Source organism: Thermothelomyces thermophilus, chromosome 3, assembly GCF_000226095.1.
Source record: "Thermothelomyces thermophilus ATCC 42464 chromosome 3, complete sequence".
Lineage (NCBI taxonomy): Eukaryota > Fungi > Ascomycota > Sordariomycetes > Sordariales > Chaetomiaceae > Thermothelomyces > Thermothelomyces thermophilus.
The window spans coordinates 1,055,820-1,080,435 of NC_016474.1; the positions used below are offsets into that span (position 1 = coordinate 1,055,820).

Here is a 24,616-nt window from a genome sequence, read left to right on the forward strand (position 1 = left end):
TCAGAAAACGTACCCCCGATCGGCAATGGAAGGTTTAACCGTGTTAGCGCGAATGAACAGGTGGTGAAAAGGAGAAGAAGAAGAAGAAGAAGAAGGGTCATGGCTTGGTGGAAACAGTCTTGATTTGAAAGACTGCGCCTGGCAGCTCGGTCGTCTCGGCGTGCACTGTTGCTGTGATGCCGAGGGCGGCCAACGCACCACGAACGATGCCGCAGGGGAACCAGAGGAACTATTTTATGAAACGTTAGTTTTGGTTTTGTGCTGAGGGACCAGGGACCAGGGAAGTGAGTTTACCGGCTGTGCGCGAATGACTGCCTGGCTGCCTACTTCAGCGCTCATGCGAGAAAACGGGCGGAAGGAGTTGTCTGTCAGGACGTAGACTCCCTTGACTCGCGAGTCAGTCTAGATTCGAAAGAGGCATATGGGAGGGAGGGGGAAACGCAGGGACGCATACCCGGTGGTTCGTCTTTAGATTATCCACCTGTTTCCGGAAGACGATGGTCCAGAGGTCCTTGCAGAGGAACTTGATCACGTCAAGCGTGTCGTTGAACCGTGGCCTGTCCCGGGAGAATCTGCTCAACGGGCCATCTGTTAGCTCCTGTTTCGGACGAAGGGGGGGGTGCTTCGCCATGACTGGCTTGAAACTCGGGCTTGTCAAGCCAAAAAAAGGGGGGGGGGGGGCACATACCTCTCCACAAGCCCCTGCCCAACCCGATACCCGATCCTCTCCAACCGCCAGAACACAGCCTCCCTCTCCTCCTGCTCGTCCATGACCGTCGTCTCCGTCCCCGTCCCCGTCCCTGCCCCAGCACCAGCACCAGCAGGCGCACTCCCTCTCCCTCCGCCGCTGGCGCCGCCCCTGACTCCCGCCCCGGACTCCGTCGACCCGGACGGCCCGCCCGTCGCTCCCGCGCCCTCCGGCGCCCCGTTCGTGCTACCGCTGCTCCCCCCTTGTAGGAGGCCCTCCTGCTCCCGCGCGGCCGCCCCCAGCTCGTTGGTCACGCGGTACGCCATGGGCACGAGCTCGATGAGGAGGAAGTCGAGGCACGACGCCGAGAGGAAGCGGGCGGCCGGGTCCGAGGCGTTGTAAGGGGGCATTACCGGATCGAATGACATTTTGTGTCTGTGTGTGTATGTCCCTTTCCTTTAATAAAATTTCCCCCCTTATTCCCTTTAGTTTTTTGCTTCCTCCTGGTTTATATCCTCGGGGTGTTCCGCGGGGCGCGACTCCCGCTGTAGAGTATTTTTGCAGCCTTGACAGGGGAGAGCGGGCCTGGCTGTTTGGATCGACGACGTGGCGGGGTGGATGCGTTGGCAGTGTATGTGATGGGCTGGTGACCGCAGATAGGTGACGGACGAGTCGGCTTCTGAAAGGCGTGGGAATCTTGGGGTGGGAAGTCCGCAATGCGGGTGTTGCTGCGCTGGAAGGAGCTGCGGGGTGCAAGGTCGATGGCCGTGGGGGAGCGGGTGTTGCTTAATGAGGAATTGAGCTCTCGTAATGCTCTATTTTTTAGGTGATTCGATGAATATGTCGGAGACACGCAAGTAAGAATGCAGTGATTCCTGAGAGCAATCGGGTTTCCGTTGTGCACTTGCTGATCTCTAAAATAATAACTGAGCTGCTAGACTCGGTTGCAGCACATGCGGTTTCGACAAGGAGCTCCGCTGCGGTGTCTCTTATGCACGTATCCGGCATGCTTTTACCGAGACTACGCCAGGGGTAGGAGCAACCAAAAGATAACCTGTACGGACGCACACCCTTACAGCAAAAAGCCCATTGCAAGAATTAAATGCAGTCCAGCACACTGCTAACGTGGATAGATCAAAGCCCTGGTATCTAATCCTGTCCCTGAAAGCAGCCAGGACAAAACCATTCCTCCTCCCCTTGATCCAGATGCTGCTGATCCATGAACTCCGTCAACCAAGTCTTTTTTGGCCTCACAACAACCTTATTTACCTTGACAGTTTCCTCCAAACGCCTACCGATGCCAGCCACCCCACCGCAAGCGCAAAATACTGGGAATATGGCACAGAAAAAAAAGAACCAAGAAACCAGAATCGCAGAGAGAAATTCGTTTTTGACTCCAAGGGTGTAGGGGAACCCCAAACCTTAGCGCCGGGTTTTCTTCGAGGAATTTCGTCTCTAACTACCCCCGGACGGCAACCCAAAGCCTTGATTTGGACGCTTCACAGGTCGCGGCGGCTCGTCGTCATCCGACAAGGTCAGGTCGATCACCTCGGGAGCCGGCCGCTTGTTGGACGATCTCGGGGCCGCGGACGCGTCTCTGGACGCTACGCTGGTTGGTGTTGCTAGGTGCGGCGTAGGTGCCGCAGCCTGTGAAGGGCCGGTCGAAGCCCTCCTTGCAGTCTTGGTGACCTCCTCGGAGACCACGACGTCGTCGTCGTCAAGGTAGCTAGTTTCGTGGTCCGGCGTTACCTCCTTCTTAGCTCCTGGCACCGCCCATTCGCCGTTCGGCTCGATCGTGACCTGCTCAACAGACTCGGGAGTTTGGGTCAGAATCTGTCGCGCGTATCTGTTCCGGTTTCAGCACGTAGTCAGGTGAAGGTTAGCAAATCGGGGGTACTCACTCGTCGATGGCCAGCTGCTCAAACGGCGCAGGCTTGTTGCAAATGGGACACAGCCATTGTGGGCCTTGCTCCTGCAGCTGCAGGTATGACGTCGCGTCGAAACACTGGATGTGATTACAGCTGATTCCGCGGCACGGCAGTTTGAGCCTCATGTATGACAGCGGACACTTGAGGCTCAAGTTCTGCGATGTTGCGATCACGTCCGGGTCGCCGGCGCTCTTGGTGACTAACAAGACCCATCAGTAAGTTTTGAGTACACGGCGGGCGAGGGAAACACACTCTCGGCAATGACCGACTCCTTGCGAATCTTCTTTTGGATTTGCGAGACGAGCGTCTCGATGGAGATGGCCTTGCAGACGACCAAGGCCAGGTAGAATTTCTGCGAGCTTGGTTAGCAGGCCTTCTGCTCGCCCCTCGCCTATTCATACCTCTGAACCGATATCTCTACGAGACGTTGCACCTACCTTCTGAGTCAGTGCATAGGTGAGCTCAACATTGTTGGGATAGCTTGCCGGCCTAAAGCGCAGCGCGTCCGTGATGTCAACCGGTCTAGTAGACCCAGGTTTGTTCTTCAGGCCCCGCAGGTTCGCCTTGATGTCGCCGCCATTCACCTTGAGCTCGCACTGGTACGGGAACGCAATGTCCTGGGGGCCGACGTTGCCCGCCGTGCACATGACCATGACGCGCATGGACGGGTCCGTCAGGCACAACTGGAGCGCGGGGTGGTCCTGTACCTTGACGGAGATGCGCTCCGAGTTGCGATGCGCCGTCATTACTGGTCTCCGGTTAGCCAGCGGATTGGCGGAGAGGAGGGATGGGTGGGGGAGGGAGGGGTTGGAGACCCCGGACGCACTCTCAAGCGTTCTAACATCGCCCACTTGGTACTTGAGTTCGTAAAATGGGCTCGGCTTGTAGGCGATGGTCGGCGGGACCAGCCCGGCGTTCGGGCGCATGCGGCCGCCTGTTGATCCGTTTGGGGGTTGTTGGTACGGAGGTGGAGGAGGATGTTGGGCAAGCAACCCATCGAATGCGCCGTAACCGGGTTGACTGTATGAGCCCATGGCAGAGGCGGTAGCCGTTGGTGGCGGCGCGGCCTGGTAGTACGACGAGTGCGATGGTGGCTGTGACCGGAGCTGTAAGTGCGACAGTGGAGATTGTGAATGAGGTCGCGAATGCGACTGCGGTTGATTCTGAGTCTGAGAGACAAGGGCCGGAGTCACAAATATCGGCGCCCGATTCACAATGCTCTCGCGAATCTCGTGCAGTCGCGCCCAGTCTCGCCTGTCACTGCAGGAATTTATTTCTGGTCGAAGATTGTAAGTAAGTCACTGCGATATGAAGGCGGCAAGGCCGTGTACAAGAAATACAATAAAAAAGAAGATGAAAAAAAGAATGGCCGAACTTGGTGGGCTGAACTGGGGGATTGGAAGCCTTGGTTTGGATAAGAAGGCGAGGCGAAGGGTTTCCGCTTCAGACTCGCCTAGGGGCAAAACAAGTCGTACTTACGCTCGATTATGCGTCTTTGGAGTTCGCTCTTGTTTCCCGTCTTGGGAATGCCATTCACGGCGCAGATGGACTGCAGGGTGGCCTTTGAGATTGCGGGCACCTGGATGGTTCTAACGAGGGCCTGAACCTCGGCCGCTTTGTCGTCCATGGCTTGAGGGCGCTACGAGCCAAAAAGGCCGTTCCTGAGGTACCTCCTAAGCCTTTAGTATAATCCGTACTAGTACCACTGACTGGAGATGACCGGGAAGGAGCGACACGGATGACCCTCCCAGGGTGCTGCCCGATGAGACCTCGGCGCTGCCGTCTCAGCGCTGAGTTTGGCGGGTTGTTCGGAGGGAACCCGCTAGAGTGCGCGGGCTTTGAAGTCGAGGTATTGGGATGCGGCGTCTAATAATGAGATAAACGCATGCTAGGGAGTAAATGGGCACGGCCCAGACCTCGACTGTCCTCTTCCGACTCCAACCCTTCACCTATAGTTCGGGGCTGTCGTCGACATAAATAGGCGGTGTTTTGCGGCAGAACCGCCCCCCGGTCCAAAAGGAGTCGACGGCTGCCTTGACAAGGAACCTCGAGCAAGAGTGGGGCAAAGTACTGGGTACAAAGCCTTTGGGAGAAAGAAGGGTGGGTGTGGCGTTTTATTCAGCAAAATGCGTGACGAGGCGTGATTGGGTGGCGCCAAGCCAAGTCACTTGGACTTAAAGTAGGGTAGGTGCTGGCCGTTGCGCCTGGTCCAAGCCGAAATCGAAATTTCTGAACAACCTGCTCATGCTTGTATCCGTACGGCTTTCATACACAGTTCTCACTCAGACACGTCGAGTCAACTCGTCGGTAGCGCTTGACGTCTTGAATCACTCACAACACGCCACAGGAAAGGCCGCACAACAAACATGGCGAAAAGCGCGAGGTCAAGGGTCGTAAAAGAAAACAATCGGCGGCTCAAGCAGAATGTTTTTGGCCCAGTCGAAGCGGCACGCGCAGAGCGTCTCTCGGCAAAACTGATAGCCCTTGCTACCGCGCCCAAGCCGCAAAAAGATATCGAGATGAATGAGGGTATGATCTTCGCGTCTGATTGTTACTCGCGACTCCAATCTCACTATTTGATGCAGAGCCTGCGAATGAAACCAAGGAGGTTGCTGCGAAGGAGGACAGTAAGTTTATGCCACGGGAGAGATTCGGACGTTGTCATTGACCCTACCGAATAGCCATGGATGTTGAAGATGCGAAGCCGGCCAGCAAGAAGCTGAGCAACAAGAGGAAAGTGGAGAAGCGGAGGAGGAAGAAGTCGTCCATCGTCTTTCCGATGAGAGGACCCAAGCGGAACAAGAAATGAGAGGGCCGCCGAGCTTGCAATCGGTGTTTTGACGCGCGAGGATTGCTCAGAACCCGGGGGTTTGCCCTCAAACGCCATGTCTGCTTGCAGACATCCTCGACCTTGGGCCCTGAGGGGCAGAGGGTAGGCCGGCTGGGCGGAAAGCTTGTCGAGAGAGATGGGTAAAAATGGGCGATCCTGTCCTGATCCCGGAGGGTTGGAACTTTGAGCATTTGCACTGGAATCCTTTGAGAATGGGCGCGGCATATAAAAGGAGTCAGGAGTTCGGCGAAAGAACTACGGATACCATCATCTGGTTGAGCTCGTCGTGTCTGCCATGCCCAGGTTCTTCGAGCACCTACCGGAGTACAGAGAAGGAACCACGTCGAATTCTCACCTTGCAATCTCTGCTGAATAACGCCCGTTTGTCTGCTCACCAGTGTGGCGACTGCTAATAAGGCGTTGACAAACAAGCAGGCAGCGGCTTGGCAGCCTCTGCGCTCTCAATTCCTGTCCCAAAAGGATACTGTAATTAACCGATGTATCGGTACAGAACATCCCTCTCGGCTGCTGCCGGCCGAATGATGGTGGGGCTTTCAGCTTCTGGGTTCCAGGTCATCAGGGGTCCGTTTCTTGGCCCCAGATCCTCCATCCCCTCCGTCCAATGAACATAGCTGCTAGCAACGCGAGGCTCCAGAACGCCGAGCTCTCTAGGTACGCAGCACTGTATGTACCAGTGTGTAGTCCGTACCGCAAGCCCGAGGGACCGTCCGTTATCTTGATTTGAGACTCGCATGCGCGTCTGTCATGGCCTTTGACCACAACTGAGTAGATCAAGTTTTTTTTTTTTTTTTTCCCCGTTCCTCTGCCGCTCTCCTCGCTTTGCGCCGGTCCATTCCTGTGGAGATGGCGGCGCGCCGCAGGCGGGATGAGACCCTTAGCTCCGTATTGCTGCTCGCAGCCAACATCCTGATTCCTGTCGCCGTCCTCGTGTTTGCGACCGGATTCTTCCCATACAAACCCTTGCTTCCTGGACTCGCAAGGTTCGATGACGTGGCTGAGTATGGCGAACCACCGGGCGGCCCCGTTCGACAGGCTCGTCTTTATGGTGATCGATTCCCTGCGAAGGTCTGTGAATCCTCGAATGGCTCTGTTTTTACCAGAGATGTTGACGCTGACAAGTCGGTCGACCGCCTGGTGGCTCGGAGCAGTGATTTTGTCTACGCAGAAAACAGCGGTTTCCAGTTCACTCAATCGTTTGCCCTCCCCTTTCCCACGCTCCGGTGGCCTCCAGACTGACATTGCGCAGACTGATCCGCGATGGCGCCGCTCTCCCCTTCACGGCGCATGCCACGTCCCCCACCGTCACGATGCCCCGGCTCAAGGCCATCACCACCGGGTCGATCCCGTCCTTCCTCGACGTCGTCCTCAACCTCGACGAAGGAGACGAAAGCTCCAGCTTGGCCTCCCAAGACACGTGGCTGGCGCAGATGAAAGCCAAAGGCACGGGGAAGCTGGTCATGTACGGAGATGACACCTGGTTGAAGCTGTTTCCGGGGACTTTTGATCGCGCCGAGGGGACAACGAGCTTCTTCGTCTCGGTGAGCACGGCGCGTTCGGGGCCCGAGACCTGGGCGGCAGCGGGCTGACGGCGGCAGGACTTCACCGAGGTGGACAACAACGTGACGCGACACGTCGCGGGCGAGCTCAAGAACGACGACTGGAACACCATGATCCTGCACTATCTCGGGCTAGATCATATCGGCCACAAGGGGGGACCAAGGAGGTAGGGGCGCTTGCCCAAGTCCATCTAGATCATAACACTTGCTAACTGCTATACCAAGCCCTCACATGCTTGCCAAGCAGCGCGAGATGGATGGCATCATTCGCCAGGTATATACTGCCATGGAGTCGGAATCCCACCTCCGCTCGACCCTATTTGTGGTCTGCGGCGATCATGGCATGAACGATGCAGGCAATCACGGCGCATCGTCAGCTGGCGAAACTTCCCCTGCCTTGGTCTTCATCGCCCCGAAGCTCAGGGCGCTGGGAAGAAAACTGCAGTCGCCCGTTCCCGAGGACGAGAGCTTCCAGTACTACGGTACCGTGGAGCAGTCTGACCTTGCCCCGACGCTCGCCGCGCTGCTCGGCTTCCCGGTACCTAAGAACAACCTTGGCGCACTCATTTCGGACTTTCTGCCTTTTTGGCCGAACAGTAGGCCTAACGTTTCCCGATGCCGGCTATAATGGACTAACATCTCTCTAGCACGGGATCAAGTGCAGCTTCTGATGCGAAATGCCCGCCAAATCAAAGAAATCGTGCTGGCGACCTTTGGCCCACAGATCTTCGAAACGGACCCGCGTGTGGACGGTCTTTCCGAGCCCAACCCAGACTATCAGGAATTGGCCCATACTTGGAGAGATCTTGCTGAGAGGTATGGCCAGGCCGATGCCGAGCTGATACCCTCGATCAACAAGGTAAGAACCAGGAGACTCAGAATAGGGTGTGCTAAAGTTGCTGACTGTTCTGTTCTGCAGTGGCTCCATCACGCACAAGAGGTGCTCGGCAGCATGGCCAGCAACTACGACATGTCTAGACTGTTTCTGGGGCAAGCTGCTGCCGTCGCGTCTCTTGTGGCGGCCGTTATTGCTGCAGTAAGGTCTGCCAATGATAGAGCCGCTTCCTTCATGCCCCTCTCAGGTGTTGTTCTCGCGTACGGCATCATGATGTTTGCAAGCAGTTATGTTGAAGAGGAACATCACTTCTGGTACTGGGCGACAACAGCCTGGTTCGCCTACCTCGGTGTCAGGGGTTTCAATCGGTACGTCGTGTCCCCCCCTGGCGATTTCTTTTTCTCCCGGCCACGCTGCGCTCACTCCTCGTAGGGGCAACACATCCGCCAGACTCCAGACCATTTCATGCACGGCCTTGATTCTCGCCACGCGCATCATCAGGGGTTGGAATCAGACCGGCCAGAAATTCGCCGGCGGTCCAGACATCGTCAAGACGTACCTCAACACCAACCCTGCCCTACTCTGGTACCTCGTCAGCGCCACCTATCTCTGGGTCCACCAGAACATGGTCTACGGCCTCAGCGGGCTGCCGATCTGGCTTAACTACACCATCGCGACCGGCCTCGTTCTTGCAGCCTTCACCTTCAAGGTGGCCTTCACCCTAGAGGACGCGCCGGAGCTGGTGGCCAGCTTCGCGCGGTACGCGCTGCGGCTCAACTTTACCCAGGACGCCTCCCTCATCGCTCGCGCCCGCGCCGTCTTCATCGGCCTTGCTCTGGTCACGGCCGTGACGACCCTTTTCATGTTCGCCCGCCGCCGCGTCTCGCTCGGCCAAAGCGGTAGGGTCTCCCTCCCCCCCCTTTTATATATTGATTTCTCCCCCCCCCCCCCCCCACCCTGAGCAAGCGAACGCTGACCCTCCTCGTCTTGGTAGGATCGTCGACCCTCCTGACCCTCTACACCCTCCTGTCGCTGACGCAGTCGCGCCCGCAAAACATCCCCCTCTACCTCCTCTTCAACGCCCAGTACCTCGTCCTCTCCTCACCCCCCCTCTCCGGCGCCCTCTCGCCCGCGGAGCTGAGCACCACCTCCCTGCTGCTCCAGCACGCGGCCTTCTTCGCCCTCGGCGGGACCAACTCGATCGCCTCGGTCGACCTGTCCAGCGCCTACAACGGCGTCGCCAGCTTCGACGTCGCCGCCGTCGGCGTGCTGACCTTTGTGGGCAACTGGGCCGGGAGCGTCTGGTGGGCGCTGGCGACGTACGTCATGCTCTTGCAGAGGAGGGAGGCAGCAGCAGGAGGAGGAAGAGGAGGAGGAGGGGTGGTTGGGACGTGGAGGGCCCACGTGGGCGTGCTGACGCTATTCGTGGCGGGCAGCGTGGTCGCCGTCATGGCGGCGTGCACGGCGCTGCGGACGCACCTGTTTGTGTGGACCGTCTTCTCGCCCAAGTACCTGTACTGCGTTGCGTGGAGCCTGGGACAGCATCTGGTGGTGAATGTCTTGGTCGGAGGCGTCTTCTATTGGTTGGGCGTCGTGGAAGGGGGGAAATAGTAACATTAGTAGGGAAAGGGGGGGTTGGATAACTGAATGCCACCCATGTATGCCGCCGCTGGGCGAAGATAAAGAGGGAGAGAGAATGGGAGTGTGTGTGCTTTTTTTTGGGGGGGGGGCTCTCTGTAGACGTATCACAAAAGAAAAAAAAAAAAAAAATAGACTTCATAGGCATCGTGTTCATGTACGTGCATTGAAGTTCATCCCGGTCCCAGACGATAATATATAACCCTGACACAGAAACCCCGAGAGAGATTCCTCCATAACAAAACGCAACAAACCCAGAGCAAGCCCGCCCTCCATGTCTACTGTTCAACATACATCCGGCCATTGAGTTCCCATGCTGTGTCGTTACAACTCTTCTTCTTCTTCTTCCTCCTCCTCTTCCTCGGCCTCCCCTCCCCTCTGCCCCTCCCCCCCGTCCTCCGACAAGGCCTCGCTGACGAGGCTCTGGTCGTTCGACCGGTGCACCGCCGTGCCCGTGTCGCTGACCATGTCCTCGTCCTCCATCTCCTCCTCCTTGATCTTCACGTCGGGCTGGACGACCGTCCTGTCCTCGGACGGCGCCAGCCCGACCGAGCTGGCGCGGCTGACGCTCCTGCGGTATTTCCCGCCCGGCGCGCCGGCGCCGGCGGCCCCCGCCTCGGAGGCGGCCGCCGCGGCGTCGAGGCTGTTGACGATCTTGCCGAGGCTGACGTGGATCTTGTAGAGCGCGTTCCGGCTCGCCGTGTCCGACACCAGCTGGTTGTCGACCGCGTCGCAGATGGCGGCGTACACCTCGCGGGTCTTGTCTTCCGACGAGGCCGGGGAGACGTACAGCTTCCCGAGGAGGGCGGCGATGATCTTCTTTTCCTCTCCTGTTTTTGTGGCAACAGGGCGGTGGTGGTTAGCTATACCTGGCACAGGCGGAGACCGGAATGAAGGAAAGAAAGGGGGGAGAGGGAGGAAAGGGGGGGGGGGGGGGAGTCGATGATGTGTGTGAAGGAGGAAGGAAATTGACTTACTGGGCGCGTTCCCGCCCAACCTCTGGATGATGTCGTGGGCAAAGTCCAGATGCACGTCGGCATTGACGTGTCTCTTCTCGGCCGCAGCATCCGTCCCGAGACCATCGGCGCCGGCCGACGGGGGCGTATAACACTTGCGGGGATCGGTCCAGTCGGCCAGGCAGGCGGCGATGGTGCTCAGCGAGACCATCTCGTCGTCGATGTCGGCGTCGTCGTCGTCGAACCCCTCGCGCACGTTGTAGAGCGTGTGGAGCGCATCCAGGGCGATGCAGCGCATCAGGTCCTGGTTCTCGGCCCGCGAGTAGCAGAAGACGGGCAGGAAGTAGTTGAGCGCCTGCCGGACGCTCTGGTTACCCGAGGAGGCGGGCTCGAAGTAGGCGATGACGAGCGTCTTGAGCAGCTCGGCCGACACGTCGTGGTCGCTCACCACGCGGCCCAGGAGGAGCTTGGAGACGGCGACGGTGGCGGCGGCCTGCACCTCTGGGTGTTTGGCGCCCGAGCGGAGGGCCTTGACGTACACCTTGAGCAGGGCCGGGTTGGACGAGAGGAGCTGGGCGCCGTGCACGTTGAGGATGTCGGTGAGGATGTGCAGGGCCGTGATCTGGAGCTCGGTGTGGCCCTTGGTGAAGAAGTGCATAAAGAGGGTGAGGTTCTCCTCGGCGAGCGAGCGGTCGAGGAGGGAGCACAGGCCGAGGCAGACGAGGCCGCGCTCGCGCACCGGCGCCTCGTGGCTGCGGACGGCGGGGACGACGAGGTTGTTGAGCATGGCCACGAGGTGGTCGTTCTGCTGCAGGTCGCCCGACACGTTCTGGAGCATGCACTGCACGATGTGGAGGCACTTCATGTTGATCATGATCTCCTTGATGGCCTTCTGGGCGGCCTCCTCCTCGGAGAGCTCGGGAGTCTTGCTCTTTCCGCTCCGCGTAGGGGTGGTGTCGCCGCTGACCTCGGACCGGGCCGAGTGGAAGCTCTCGTCGTCGTTCTCGGGCACATCGTCGACGATGGTGTCGTGGACGTCGGCCACGGCCTCGAGGACGATGCTGCAGAACTCCTTCTCGCCGGCAGCGTCGGGCGCGCAGATGTCCCGCAGCGCGGCCACCGTGAGCTTGGTCACCTCCTCGGGCAGCTCCGGGATCGACAGTGTCTGCCGCAGGAGGGAGAACATCTTGCGACGGCCGACCTCGTCCGAGTAGTCGAGGGTGAGGGCGATGTGCAGCAGCTGTTCCACTATGAACTCCTGTTCTGCCGTGTCCTCTTCCTCTTCCTCGTCCTCGACCTCCTGCTCCTCGGCCCGCTTGATGGCGTCGATCAGGACCTTGATGTAGCGCTCGAGGTAGAAGGCCACCTTGGTGACCTCGGGCAGCTTCTCCTCGACGAGCGACTCGAACTTGCCGTTGCCCTCGTTGCGGCAGAAGTCGTTGAACGTCCGGACGACGAAGACGGACTCGGCGCTGAGCGTCTCGAAGAAGTTGTCGTCGAAGATCATGGCCTCCCTGTAATCCGGGCGGCCCTCCCAGAACCCCCTCATGGCCTCCAGGGCCACGCCGTTCTCGCCGCCCGAGTTGACCACGTCGATGCGCTCCAGCAGCTCGAGCAGGGCGTCCAGGTTGGGCGGCGACGCCTCGGCCGGCTGCCCGGTCTCGGCGGGCGGCTGCGTGCCCGCGCAGTCCTCGATCCAGCGCTCGCGGAAGAGGCGGGCGGCGGCCTTGCGCACGTTCTCGTCCCTGTCGCGCAGGCCCCAGCGCAGCAGCTTCTCCCGCATCGAGAGGGAGAGGTGACGGAAGTCGCCCAGGGCGGGCAGCAGCCGCGAGTAGACGGCCCGGCGGGTGGCCGCGTCCTGGTCCCGCGCCCTCTCGAGGAGGTAGGGCAGGGTGCTCGGCAGGATCGGCAGGTTGACCAGGAGCGACCTCCTCACGTCGGCGCTGGGGTCGTTCTGCAGCACCTCGAGCAGCCGCTCCAGCAGGCCGCTCGAGCCGTCGTCGTCGCTGTCGTCCGAATCCGGCTCCGCGTCGCCCTGGTTCCCCGCGAGCCGGCCGAGGCCCAGCACGGCCTGGGCGCGCACCATCGCCTCCTTGTCCCGGATGCGCTTCAGCAGGCCGGCGCGCAGCTTCTGGAACAGATCGTCGTCGATGGCGTCGAGCGAGTTGACGACGTGCGAGATCAGCTGCGTCGAGCGGTAGCGCACAAATTTGTCCTTGGCAGTCATCAGCGGCAGGATCGTCTCGACCAGATGGGCGGTCAGGCGCGTGCCGGGGGTCTCGGGCATGGTGCTGGCATCCGGGTCGAGCTCGCCGACGGCTGCGTTGTCCTTGTCGACGGCGTGGCGGAGGAACAGGCCGATGAAGCGGATCGTCTTCTCGCCGACGCTCTCGCTCTTCTTGATGGGCATGACGCGCAACACGCAGCGCACAAACTCGGCGTTGAAGTCATCTTCGTCAAAGTCGGCGGCCGTGGCGGCAGCCGTCGAGGCCGACTTCTTGACGCTCGTCGGCTCGTAGCAGCACGCCTCCTGGATCTTGCGCAGGGTCACGACGAGCTTACGGTGCGTTGCTGTCGTCCGCTGCGCCTCGCGGAACACGCTCGCAATCTGGGTGCGCAGCGCATTGTCGGGCCCCTCGTCCGGCACGTCCGTGTTCACGGTGGATGAGGCGCGCGATGCTGTCGATGCGCGCGTCGATGATCGGGTCGACCTCGTCGACGCTCTCGGGGGCATAATTGCGGGGTTGTGTTGTGTAGTTATTGTCTTTTCTTCGCTGCGTTTAGTGCGCCCGCGTATTGAGCCGCATTTGCGGTGCTGGATATCGAAGTGTCGAAATAATCGGCGAGACTCGACCCTGTTTTTGATTCTGTTTTTGGGAGTCGGCTTCGGTTTGCCTTGGCAATTGGGGGAGTTGCAGTTGTTGTTTGTTTACTGGGGGGCTTCCTAGTCTGGTTAGGTACACTAGTGGCTCGAAGTCGGAGGGGTTCACTCGCCCCACAACTTAGTTGATGAGATAAGCCTTATCGTCAAGTTTGGTTACTGTTCCTGGGATTTTTTTTTTTTTTTTTTCCTCTTGAGCCTGAGGCCAGTGGGAGCTCAGGCCAAGCCAATCAACTCCCTACTGTGTAGTGCATTACAAAAATCCGTACATAACAACTCCCTGCAGATTGATTTGGACCGCAAGGAAATTCGACTTCAATTGAACCCAGGCTTTTTGACCATGGGAAATTCTGACAAAAAGCGCCAACGCGAGGCCGAAGAAGCGCCCGCGGGGCCCGGAGAGTCCGCCGCGCAGACCCCCGATCCGCCGTCCAAGAAAGCGCGGCTCGATTCGCATCGGCAACTCTTCGTACGATCACTGCCGCCAGACGCCACCAGCGAGTCCCTGGTCGAGTTCTTCTCGCAGCACTACCCCGTTAAGCACGCCACCGTCGTGCTCGACCCAAAGACCAAGACCTCACGCGGCTATGGTTTCGTCTCGTTCGCCGACCCCGAAGATGCGGCCGAAGCCAAGGAGAAGCTCAAGAACGAGCTTTTCCACGGCCGCCGGCTGCAGCTCGACATTGCTCTGCCACGCCTCCGTGACGCTTCCAAGGTGGACCCCGAGGTTGTGTCCAAGACTATCGAGGAAAAGCGCAAGCGCGAGGCCGAGCTGGAACTGGCCCGGAAGCCCCCGAAGCTCATCATTCGCAACCTTCCCTGGAGCATCAAGAAGCCGGAGCAGCTGGCGAAACTGTTTCAGAGTTTCGGCAAAGTCAAATTTGTCGACTTGCCCAACGATAAGGGCAAGCTGGCCGGGTTCGGTTTCGTCACGCTCCGCGGGCGGAAAAATGCCGAGAGGGCAATGGAGGCTATCAACGGCAAGGTGGTCGACGGGCGCACATTGGCGGTCGATTGGGCGGTGGACAAGCAGACATGGGAAAAGCTGAAGGACGCCGCGGACCAAGACGAGGCCAAGGCTAAGAGCCCCAAGGAGAAGAAGTCGGAAAAGGCGAAAAGCGACAAGAAAGAGGAGGATGAGGACGACGACCCCAACATGACCCAGGAAGACCGAGATCTGGTGAACTTCTTCAAGAACTACGGTGACAATCTCGAGGACGAGGAGGAGGAGGATGACCAGGAAAGTGAGGAGGATGACGAGGAAAAGAGCCACGGAGAGGAGGATCAGGACGGGGATAGCGAAAGCGGCGAGGAGGAGGAGGAAGACCAAGAAGAGGATGAGGACAGCGAGTCGGACGTCGAGGAGTCGGATGACTCGGACGACGAGGAGGACAAGAAGAAGCCCAAGAAGCCGCTGACGGACAACTCGACAACCATCTTCATCCGCAACTTACCGTACTCGACAACGGACGAGACGCTCAAGGCACACTTTACGAGGTTCGGCCGAGTGAGGTACGCCCGGGTAGTCATGGACCGCACCACAGAGAAGCCCGCGGGCACAGGGTTTGTTTGTTTTGTCAGGGAGGAGGATTTCAAGGCCTGCCTGAAGGGCGCACCCCGGCACAAGCCCGCGCCTATGCTGGCCAAGCACTCGGTGCTGCAGGACGAGACGGCGGATCCCGAAGGCAATTACACACTCGACGGCCGCGTCCTCCAGGTGACCCAGGCGGTGTCCAAGGACGAAGCGGCCCGGCTAGCCGAGGAGAGCAAGGGCAGGCGGAAGGAAGACAAGCGGCGGCTCTTCCTCCTCTCGGAGGGCGCCATCACGCCCAAGTCGCCCCTCTACAGCAAACTCACCCCGGCCGAGATCAAGATGCGGGAGGCGAGCGCGAAGCAGCGCAAGAAGTTGATCGAGTCCAACCCGAGCCTGCACCTCAGCCTGACGCGCCTCGCGGTCCGCAACATTCCGCACAGCCTGTCCTCCAAAGACCTCAAGGCGCTCGCGCGGCGCGCCATCGTCGAGTTCGCCAAGGACGTCAAGGAAGGCCGGCGCCTGCCCATCTCCAAAGAAGAAAGGGAGCGGGGCGGCGAGGCCGACCGGGAGGCGGAGCGGCGCCGCAGGGAGAAGGGCAAGGGCGTGGTGCGGCAGGCCAAGATCGTCTTCGAGACGGCGCAGGGATCCAAGGTGGACGAGAAGACGGGCGGGGGCAGGTCGCGCGGCTACGGCTTCATCGAATACTGGTCGCACCGCCGGGCGCTCATGGGCCTCCGCTACCTCAACGGCCACCCGCTCAAGAACGAGGCCGGCAAGACGCCGCGGCTGATTGTCGAGTTTGCCATCGAAAACGCAAAGGTCGTGCAGCGGCGGCGCCAGCAGGAGGAGAAGAGCAGGATGGCCAAGGAGCAGAAGGCCGCGGGCGGTGCCGGTAAGGACGGAAAGGGAAAGGTCAAGGGGAAGGGGAATGACAAGAAGGAGAAGGGCATGGAGCAGAAGGATGGCAGCGGTCGGTCCAAGGGCAAGGGGTCCAAGGGCCGGGATGGGAAAGACGGGAAGGGCGGGAAGCCGGGCAAAGGTGCAAAGCCCGGCAAGGGTGGCAAGAAGAGCGCGGCCGAGGCGAAGGCCGGGGTGCCGCCCGCCAAGCAGGGCAAGAAGAAGGCGGACGAGAAGCTCGCCCTGAGGACCAAGATCATTGCGAGGAAACGGATGATGCGGAAGAAGAAGGCGGCTATGCGGGCGGGTAAGAGGTAGGGGGATATCGTAGGGTTCCCCCTTTGTTGAACTTCCCAAGTACGTACCATAGTACGGTTACTAAGGGACATTCTTTTTTAGGTAAGGTACCTGACCTACCTAGCGTACCTTACAAAGAGGATACAGATCGGTACGAACAATGAGGCACATGTAATCCGTATGTCCATGCACGTGCGTGCTTGGGCTACAACGCGTTGAGATTTTGTACTTTTTGCTTGTACCTGCTTGGCTTGTTTGGCTTACTTGCGCAGTGGACGCTTGCAACGTGTTTTCTTTTTTCTTTCTTTCTTTCTTTTTTTTTTTTGCTCTCCCTTTTCCCTATTCATTTAATTATCCTCGTCATCCCTCACCTGCTTTCTCACAACGGCACCCGGCGTTCGATCTGAGGATCAGCCGAGGGCCGAACTATCGGCATCCTTGCCCCTCACTCTCGAGTCAAAGTTCTCAGCAACGCAACATGCACATCGGATGACGCCGCTCTGCCGTCCGCCCCACATACATACATCACTTTGGTTCCTTTTCATCATGCCTTCTGAAAATCGGCTCTTCAGTGCCTTGCGCTAGACCGAGCGGCTCCGGCGGGAAAATCGGTTGGCATTGCAGCAACCATCTTGTGTAATTGGATATTCACATCACATCACATCACATCACATTGCTATTGCGCAGGTGAATGTGCTTGTTTTTAGGTTTGGCTAGAGTAAACAAAAAGCACTAAGCTACATAAACCGGCAGACTAGCAGACTAGTGTATCCGTATTTTTGCAGTGAATGAGAGGCCACGGGTTCCATCTTGCAACCCGACTTGCAACGAATCGAGTGGAGTTGGCGCATTGAAGTGGAGTGTTACGTGCTCGAGTCATCCGCTCTTTTGTTGACATACTGCATACTGTGTGTGTATGTGTGTGTAGTGGTTGGTGTAGCGTAGCAGCCCATGCGTCACTTCCAAAACCACCCTCCTTCCTTTGGCGGCTCCTTTGGCGGCTCCTTTGGCTCCTGGCTTGTCTCCGTATCGTGTTTCGCGGGGGCTGGGGTGATGGTCTTCTCCCAGCGGTCGGTACGGCCCACGGAGCTGTGGACCTGTCTCATGATTACGTTGCCCTTGTCGTCTGTCCAGGTGGTCTCGGTCTTGGAGTGCGCGTTGCCGTGCTCGTCGACAAACTCCTTCTTCGTAGTCTTCTTGGTGATGCCATCCTCGACCACCTCGGTGGTGTCGACCCTGGGCGGCGAAGCAGGCTTAGGTTCGGCTAGAGTGCCGCTGCGCCGGGCCTCCGAGATGGATTTGAAAAAGTTGGAGAGCGAGCGCTCCGACTCGTGGAAGGCGGACTGGATCACCGAATATAAATCATTCTCTGTCTCGGGCGTCTTCTGATTCTCGACGGCGTCGTCGTCCTTTTGCTTCGTAGCTCGCTCCTTGCCGAAGCGCTGCAGCGACTTGACCTCATCCTCCAGCACCTTGCCCAGCGTCTTCACGACGCCTCCGATGCCGTCAAAGAAGGACGACCCTTTCTCATCCGCCACATCGCGCCACGAATCAATCTCCTTCCCCATGTCCCTCTTGGCCTCCTCCACCCAGGAATCCGCCTCTTCGATGGCGCGCCTCCCCTCGCCCAGCAGCTCCTCCCACGCCCGTCCGGCCGCCTTCTCCCTCTTCTCCTCCGCCCGGCGCCGCTCCACCCACTCGGCCATCGTCCTCGGCGACTGGTAGCCCATGCCGGGATCGTACACGGGGAACAGCACCTCGGTCAGGCCACGGCTGCGCATCCGCTCCAACCAGGCCACCTCCCGCATTCCTCCCCACCATCCGCCCGGAAAGCCGACCATTCCGCCCCGATCATGCCACGACCAGGGAAGGGGGTGGAAGAAATGATCAAGACCGCCCCAGCCGCCACCGAGGAATCCAACATGATGATGGTGCTGCTGGCGGCGACGGCCGAGGTCCGAGAGCTCCAGCCCGGAGCTGACGCGCATCAGGTCCTCAAACGCCTCGAGCCACCCGAACTCACTGCCGCCGCCGCCGCCGCCGCCGCCGGCGGCACCGCGAGAGGCGTCAAAAACGTCCCATGGCCAGCTGTCGCGGTCCCAGTCGCGGGAGGAGGATGATGATGATGATGATGGTGGTGGTGGCGCCGAGGACGACGACGACAAGTCTACGTCGCGCGGGACGGGCTTGCGGCCTGGTCGGCCCAGCTCCGGGTCATGCTCGAGCCGCAGCGGGGAGTAGGCGGAGCGGGTGAGGAAGAGGCGCCAGGCGAGGGTCGCCTCGGCCGGGGTGCCGCCGGCGAGGAGGGCGATGCGGGACTCGAGGTGCTGCTCCGAAAGGGTGAGCATCGAGAGGGACGTGTCCGTCCCCGTCGTTGATGCCGTTGTCGTTGTCGTTGTCATTGTTGTCCTCGTCGGAGTGGCCATCGTCGTTGACGTTGCGTTGTCCGGATCCCGGCTGGAGTGATCCGCTGCACCTGCACCTGCACCTGCACTTGCAGCACTACCCCTCAAGGTGCTCAAGGCCGAGTGGATGCTGGAGTCGACGTTCTGCTTGAAGCGGATAAAGGGATTAGATTCGCTGCTTTTCCTGCTGCTGCTGTTCTTGTTGTTGTTGTTGTTCTTGCCGCGAATGTTATTATTATTATAAAGATCGCCGTCTTCCGTCTTTGTCATAGTACGTGTGATGAGTTGCCAGGTTTAGCGTCCGGATGCGACACGGGACGCTCAGCTGTGCTCGCAATTTGGCGATGATGAACTGCGATGGCGAGATGGTGACACGTTTGGAGCAAAAAAGACTTGGCGCGTTACGGCTCCCCCTGGTGGCCCCGCTGTGGGGCAGGCCTCTTGTCCACGGGATCGGTCCAGCTTGTTCTGGAAGCGCGGCCTGAGAGCGGTATTCAGCAAGCGGGTTCTTGGTATTACGTGTGGGAAACCTTCTATGAGCATACCTGTCGTCACGAGGACAGCACGTCCTTGAACGCCCCTGGGTCCCCGCATATTCCAAGTTTTGGAAGGGGCCCATTGATGGATGGGAGGTACATACCACTGTAGTGTATACGGATACACAGTATATCTTACTGCTAAGAGTCTGCAGAAGGTTGACATGATGTACGGATTAAAGTATATAATTCCACGGCCCCTCTCACCTGGCCAACTGCTTGATTCACTTATTGTTGTTGGTATTGTCTCAACGGTGAAATCTTCTTCCCTCATCTATTCTTAAAGAGTCTTTGTAAGAGCACACACAGTACAACCATATCCGTACGAGATTATATATATAAGTCCTACCAACTCTACTACCATCAGACAACCATGGCAACTTCACAACCTTCACAACCGTTACAACCTACCACGCCAGGCCAAACGTCAAGGCCAGATGCCGATGCTGTCCTTGATGTTGCCTCTTACAACAGGGGAGACTTTGAACTACCCGTCGTGACGGTGCATCCCAGCCAGCACGACGGCGTGCGGTCCACCGTGTTCCAGCGCCTGGGGCGGCCGCATGACTACGACCTGGGCCGCCTGGGCCGCCTCCCCTTCGAGATTGTGTCGCTCATCTGCCTCGAGCTGGACGTCTCGTCCGCCGTCCGCTTCAGCCATGTCAACCGTACCGCCCGCGAGGTGCTCGCCTCCATCCGCGAGTTCCGCCACCTCGGCGCCCACGCGCTCGAGTGCCTTTGCGTGCTCCTACGGACCGGCCTCGCGCCCCACGTGGGCATCCTGGACGTCTACTCGGCCCTCACCACCCAGCACTGCGCCCTGTGCGGCTCCTTCGCCGGCTTCTGCTTCCTCCCCACCGCGACCCGCTGCTGCCTCACCTGCGTCGCCTCAGCGCCCGCCACGCAGATGAGCTACCTGAGCCGGGTGGCCGACGCCGCGGGCTGCTCACGCACCGACCTGGAGCGGCGGCTGCCAGTGCTGCACACTCTCCCAGACAGACGCAGGTGCATTGTCGCGGCGCAGCACGCCCTCCAGTCGCTCCGCGAGGCCGGGCTGGAGGACCCCGAGGAGGCCATCAGCCGGTGGCCCGACTCGCTGACCTTGAGGTTCCAGGCGGCCACCAGCCTGCCTTTCCTGGACCGGGCCACGGGCCAGGCCGAGCCGGGAGTCTCGTGCAAGGGGTGCCAAATCGCATTCGAGAGCGACTTCTCGGATGACCACCTCGAGCTCCGGGACCGCTTCTATTCAAAGTCGGGCTTCTTGGAGCACTTTGACGATTGCGAGCCGGCTCAGAAGCTGTGGAGCTCCAGCCAGCAGGGTACGGCCCCCGTAGAGGAGCCGCAGTGGACAGGCCTGGGCAGGACCTTTACAGCGCCGTGTGGACGACGGCATTCGCTTGCTCGGTCAGAGCCGTCGGACTACTGATCCGAGAGAAATCATCCAAAAAAAAAGTTTGGGTTTGTTTTTTTGGTTTTTTTTTTTTTTTTTTTGCGGCACGGCTATTGACGGATCTGGGCAAGTGGATCTTCGGGGGGAAAAAGAGTAACAAAAAAAGGGAACTGGTCGGGGTTTCAGGCGTTGGTTGGATCATGCTTTCTCATCTGGGCAGAGCGTGCCTTGGAACTGCCAAAATGAGCTTTTCCATTTCCAATTGGGCTGCAGCGGTCACCAAAACCACACGATTCACTCAGTAGTTCGGACGTATAATTTAATGCCTGAGCAGCCAGAGCACGACAGGATGGCATCTCGCAATTGCATCAAAAAAATTTCTCTGAATCACATCATGCCCCTCGATTCCAATCATTCGATCGATGCGAAGCTTTGCGTCACCGAACGAGCTTTTTGCTGGAGTCCCAATTGCCTAACACGGTCTGGGGGACAGGGAATTGATTGGTCACAACGAACAGCCCGCTACACTACACTACGGAGTACTATGGCCTCGGGGGGGCTGGCAGCTGCAATTTCAGTTAGTGTACGGCACGCCAAGCCCAAGATGGTCAAGACTGGCCAGGCGGGCTTGGCGGCCGAGCAGCTGCGTGGACAAGACAAGACGGGTTTCGTCTCGGGTACGTGCCCCCGCTGACAGTACAGTGTGGGTTTTTACTGTAACTAAGTTATCTGGTTACTTTGAACGTCCTACTCATGGATGCGCTGATAATCAGGAATCCGGGCCCGTGCGTCACAAACCAACCCTTCGAACCGTGAGCTTACGCCCGGATTATCGCAGGTAGATCCCTGCTCCGCTGCTCCGTTGTATCGGCATCATCGTGAAAACCAACGTTGATGTCTGAAACCGCGTCTCTTGCGCCCGCCAGACCCCATGTTCGATGATATATTCGATGATATATCGGCTGCATTCTCGTCGTTACCGCGTATTGAGCGTGCCCACTTGAGGGCCGACGATCTGCGAAATTCCCACAAATCGTGACACGGCAATTCGCAATTCTGACCGAGCAAGAACCCATCCAAGCCCCACGCCCGACCGAACCGAAACTGGCCAACGCCCGATCGCCTCGCGCCCGATGCCGATGACCTGTCACTGCGGGTTGCGACACCGGTGTGCCTCATCTTCTTCGGGGGCGACAAACACACCGCGGTGAAAACACATCGCTGGCAGGCACACGACCGCAACGAGAGGGGAGGAGCCATGCGTTCTTGGCTACCGCCGCCCGGCCTGGCGCACCGCTCATTGCCATCGCCATTCCCGTCCTCATTGACCGCATTATCCTCTGACGACGATGACAGTCCCGAAGGCGAGCTCCAGAATTGGTCCAGCCTGATTGGCATCGTCACCGCCATCTGCGGCAACGTGCTGATCGCCCTGGCCCTCAACGTCCAACGGTACGCCCACATCCGGCTGCACCGTAAGAGAGCCCGAATACGAGAGCGCGCGAGGCAGGCCACACGCCATGCAGGTGCCGGGTCACAGGGCCGGGGTTCGGGACAGTACGGGGCCGCCATCTCGTCAAGTCGCGCTTCCAATGGCACCTTCAATGGCGCGCTCGACCGGTACGTCGGCGCCCGGTACAACGCCGAGGAAGACGCCCGCGACTCGTCCGAGACCGAACCCCTCGCACAGTCCTTCCACTCGGATGGCTCGGACGGCGGCGACGGCGACGGCGACAACGGCGACTACAGCAACTTTGATACGCCATCCAAGATCTCCACCTCTTACCTAAAAGACCCCTACTGGTGGCTGGGGCAGGTCTTGATCACGATCGGCGAGATGGGCAACTTCTTGGCCTACGGCTTCGCCCCGGCCTCCATCGTTAGCCCACTCGGGGTGGTGGCCCTGGTGTCGAACTGCGTGATCGCGCCCATCTTCTTCAAGGAGGTCTTCCGGCAGCGGGACTTTTGGGGCGTCATCATTGCCACCACGGGCGCCGTCACGGTCGTGCTGAGCGCAGAGACCGAGGAGACAAAACTGGGGCCGCACGAGGTGTGGGATGCTATCACGACCATGGAGTTTGAGATCTACATGGCCGTCAGCTGTGCCCTCATCGTGTTGCTCATGTGCCTGAGCCCCCGGTACGGCCACAAGACCATCCTGATTGATCTCGGCCTCGTGGGGCTGTTTGGTATGCCTCACCCAAGCAGAGAGGATACGTACACGTACGACAGCATTGGCTAACTGCGCCCAGGCGGCTACACGGCCTTATCCACCAAGGGCATCTCCTCGATGCTGTCTTCGACCCTGTTTGGCGCCTTCGCCACGCCGGTCACCTACGTCCTCGTGTTTGTCCTCCTGTTTACCGCCATCATGCAGGTCCGCTACGTCAACAAGGCGCTCCAGCGCTTCGACTCCACCCAGGTCATCCCAGTCCAGTTCGTCCTATTCACCCTGAGCGTCATCATTGGCAGCGCCGTCCTCTATCGCGACTTTGAGCGCACCACCGCCCAACAGGCCGTCAAGTTCATCGGCGGCTGCCTCTTCACCTTCTTTGGTGTCTTCCTCATCACCAGCGGCCGGCCGCGGCAGGACGACGACGAGGAGCCCGCCCTCTCCGATGCAGAGGGTATTGAGGAAACCATTGGGCTTGCGGAACAGGACCGCGCATCGCCCCCGACCCCGCCCCAACCCCGCCGCCGCCGTGCGGCCTCGCGGGCAGACGGTTCTTCTCGGGCCTCGCGGGTCAGCTTCTCGGACGTTGACGAGCACATCTCCGACCAACGCACCCCCCGCTCAACCCCGAGCCTCCGGAAACACTTTGTCGACAGCCGCCAATACCAACCCCACTTCGAGGACGAAGATGATGACGAGCAAGCCCTCTTGCTGTCTAACCCCTGGCAAGAGCCAGGCACACCACCACCCACCCGCCCTTCCCCGGGTATCCACACCACCTCCTCAGACTCCTTCATTTCCGCCATTCACACACCCACCACAACGGCGACAGCACCGAACCAACCCGCTCTACTCGACGCTCCCACAGACCAGCCAACACCGAAGGCCAAGACAGTATCAGCCAGTAGTACCAGCAGAGATAAAGACCGAGACAGAGACAGGGACAACAGGCCCGTGACCCCGCGCACGCCCGCCAATTCCTCCCGCCCGCCACCGTCCCACCAAGTCTACTCCCCGTCGCCGTTCTCGAGCACCGTCAGCGCCGTCGTGGGCGACGCGCTGTTGCTTTTGCGCGGATCGCAGGGGCAGGGACATGGACATGGACAGGGGCAGGGGCAGGGCCAAGGGCAGCAGGCGAATGAGCAGGGGCCCGACTCTGGGCAGGACGGCCAAGACGGCCGTGGAAACGAGGACAGTGTGGACACGACTGGGGACGGCAAGAATAACAAGGGCGGGCTGAGAGGCCGGGCGAGGAGCCTGAGCCATACCCTTCGCTTGGCCGGTTTGTTTGGCGGCGGCGGCGGCGGTGGTGGTGGTGAGAGCGGGGAAGGGAGCGGTGGGAGTTTGCGGAGGTCGACGTTGCCGAGGAGAGACACCGCTAGTAGCACGCCCGTCGGGAGGGCCGGGAGCGTGTTTGGCGGGCCGTTACACAGGGCTTAGGCGGCGAGACACGGGGACGCGGGAAGGAACGGGACTGGTGTCGAGGGATCATGATCTGACTGTGTGGAAGGCATCTCGGAAGTTCAGAAAGAGTGACCGAGCTGGTCTCTACGTGTCCAGTGAGTTTCTCTCGCTTTGGGTCGGCCGGTCTGTTTTTGTTTACGAACGGACGGACGGATGGATGGACGAGCATTGCATCTGATTCGGCTGTCAGTCACGGCATAGCGTCTCTCTCTCTCTCTTTTTTTCCCTCTCCAATCCTTGTCTACATATCATGGGATCATCAGATGCATGGAGATGGCGTTGTCGGTTTACATACTCTTGTCATACCTAATATCTCCCAGCCCAGGTCACCGCGGGCTTGGTTCGGCGGGCGATGGTAAGGAGTCACATCTTTGCCACACCTAATCTAACGTCAAAAGACTTCTCCTTGGAGAGCATGTCCGCACCCTTTCCACCCGTTGATCTCATTGGAGGTACTTGATCCTTCGCATTATTGACAGACCAACGGCTGCAACCACCCTCCCCAACCCACGCCACACTGTACGGGCATGCGTTCGGGGCCGAGTTTTCGTCCAGTTTGCTGCACACAAGTCCTCCGAGAACCGCGC

The 24,616-nt window shown here is 59.5% G+C and overlaps 8 protein-coding genes across 8 annotated transcripts; 4 read left to right on the top strand and 4 right to left on the bottom strand.

Moving 5' to 3' along the window:
* Positions 1–97: 97 nt before the first annotated feature.
* MYCTH_2091974 (uncharacterized protein) lies at positions 98–1,583 on the bottom strand (the record flags this gene model as incomplete). The annotated part of the gene is made up of 5 exons (XM_003662645.1): positions 939–1,583; positions 689–833; positions 455–575; positions 295–384; positions 98–229 (listed from the first exon to the last, which is right to left on the bottom strand). Exons 1-5 carry the CDS (start codon positions 1,114–1,116, stop codon positions 98–100), a joined length of 666 nt encoding a protein of 221 aa, XP_003662693.1. The 5' UTR covers positions 1,117–1,583.
* Positions 1,584–1,773: 190 nt separating this feature from the next.
* Positions 1,774–4,555, bottom strand: MYCTH_2138861 (uncharacterized protein). The gene is made up of 6 exons (XM_003662646.1): positions 4,096–4,555; positions 3,443–3,892; positions 3,054–3,364; positions 2,869–2,968; positions 2,590–2,815; positions 1,774–2,534 (listed from the first exon to the last, which is right to left on the bottom strand). Exons 1-6 carry the CDS (start codon positions 4,241–4,243, stop codon positions 2,144–2,146), a joined length of 1,626 nt encoding a protein of 541 aa, XP_003662694.1. The 5' UTR covers positions 4,244–4,555; the 3' UTR covers positions 1,774–2,143.
* A 283-nt stretch (positions 4,556–4,838) lies between these two features.
* Positions 4,839–5,741, top strand: MYCTH_2315056 (uncharacterized protein). Its single transcript, XM_003662647.1, has 3 exons — positions 4,839–5,145; positions 5,202–5,243; positions 5,298–5,741. Exons 1-3 carry the CDS (start codon positions 4,983–4,985, stop codon positions 5,423–5,425), a joined length of 333 nt encoding a protein of 110 aa, XP_003662695.1. The 5' UTR covers positions 4,839–4,982; the 3' UTR covers positions 5,426–5,741.
* A 742-nt stretch (positions 5,742–6,483) lies between these two features.
* MYCTH_2303639 (uncharacterized protein) lies at positions 6,484–9,633 on the top strand. Its single transcript, XM_003662648.1, has 8 exons — positions 6,484–6,532; positions 6,616–7,005; positions 7,063–7,190; positions 7,249–7,619; positions 7,671–7,882; positions 7,943–8,226; positions 8,291–8,757; positions 8,853–9,633. The coding sequence occupies exons 2-8, from the start codon at positions 6,775–6,777 to the stop codon at positions 9,467–9,469; spliced, it is 2,310 nt and encodes a 769-aa protein (XP_003662696.1). The 5' UTR covers positions 6,484–6,532; positions 6,616–6,774; the 3' UTR covers positions 9,470–9,633.
* A 141-nt stretch (positions 9,634–9,774) lies between these two features.
* MYCTH_50142 (condensin subunit Cnd3-like protein) lies at positions 9,775–13,186 on the bottom strand (the record flags this gene model as incomplete). The annotated part of the gene is made up of 3 exons (XM_003662649.1): positions 9,775–9,777; positions 9,878–10,326; positions 10,474–13,186. The coding sequence occupies 3 exons, from the start codon at positions 13,184–13,186 to the stop codon at positions 9,775–9,777; spliced, it is 3,165 nt and encodes a 1,054-aa protein (XP_003662697.1).
* A 351-nt stretch (positions 13,187–13,537) lies between these two features.
* On the top strand, positions 13,538–16,384 carry MYCTH_2303648 (uncharacterized protein). The gene has a single exon (XM_003662650.1). It carries the CDS (start codon positions 13,674–13,676, stop codon positions 16,080–16,082), a length of 2,409 nt encoding a protein of 802 aa, XP_003662698.1. The 5' UTR covers positions 13,538–13,673; the 3' UTR covers positions 16,083–16,384.
* Positions 16,385–16,681: 297 nt separating this feature from the next.
* Positions 16,682–18,776, bottom strand: MYCTH_2315057 (uncharacterized protein). The gene has a single exon (XM_003662651.1). The coding sequence runs from the start codon at positions 18,734–18,736 to the stop codon at positions 17,018–17,020; it is 1,719 nt and encodes a 572-aa protein (XP_003662699.1). The 5' UTR covers positions 18,737–18,776; the 3' UTR covers positions 16,682–17,017.
* Positions 18,777–19,251: 475 nt separating this feature from the next.
* MYCTH_2091985 (uncharacterized protein) lies at positions 19,252–23,297 on the top strand (the record flags this gene model as incomplete). The annotated part of the gene is made up of 3 exons (XM_003662652.1): positions 19,252–20,415; positions 21,641–22,581; positions 22,645–23,297. Coding segments are annotated over exons 1-3 (2,634 nt in total), but the record flags the coding sequence as incomplete, so codon positions are not given.
* Between the last annotated feature and the right edge of the window lie 1,319 nt (positions 23,298–24,616).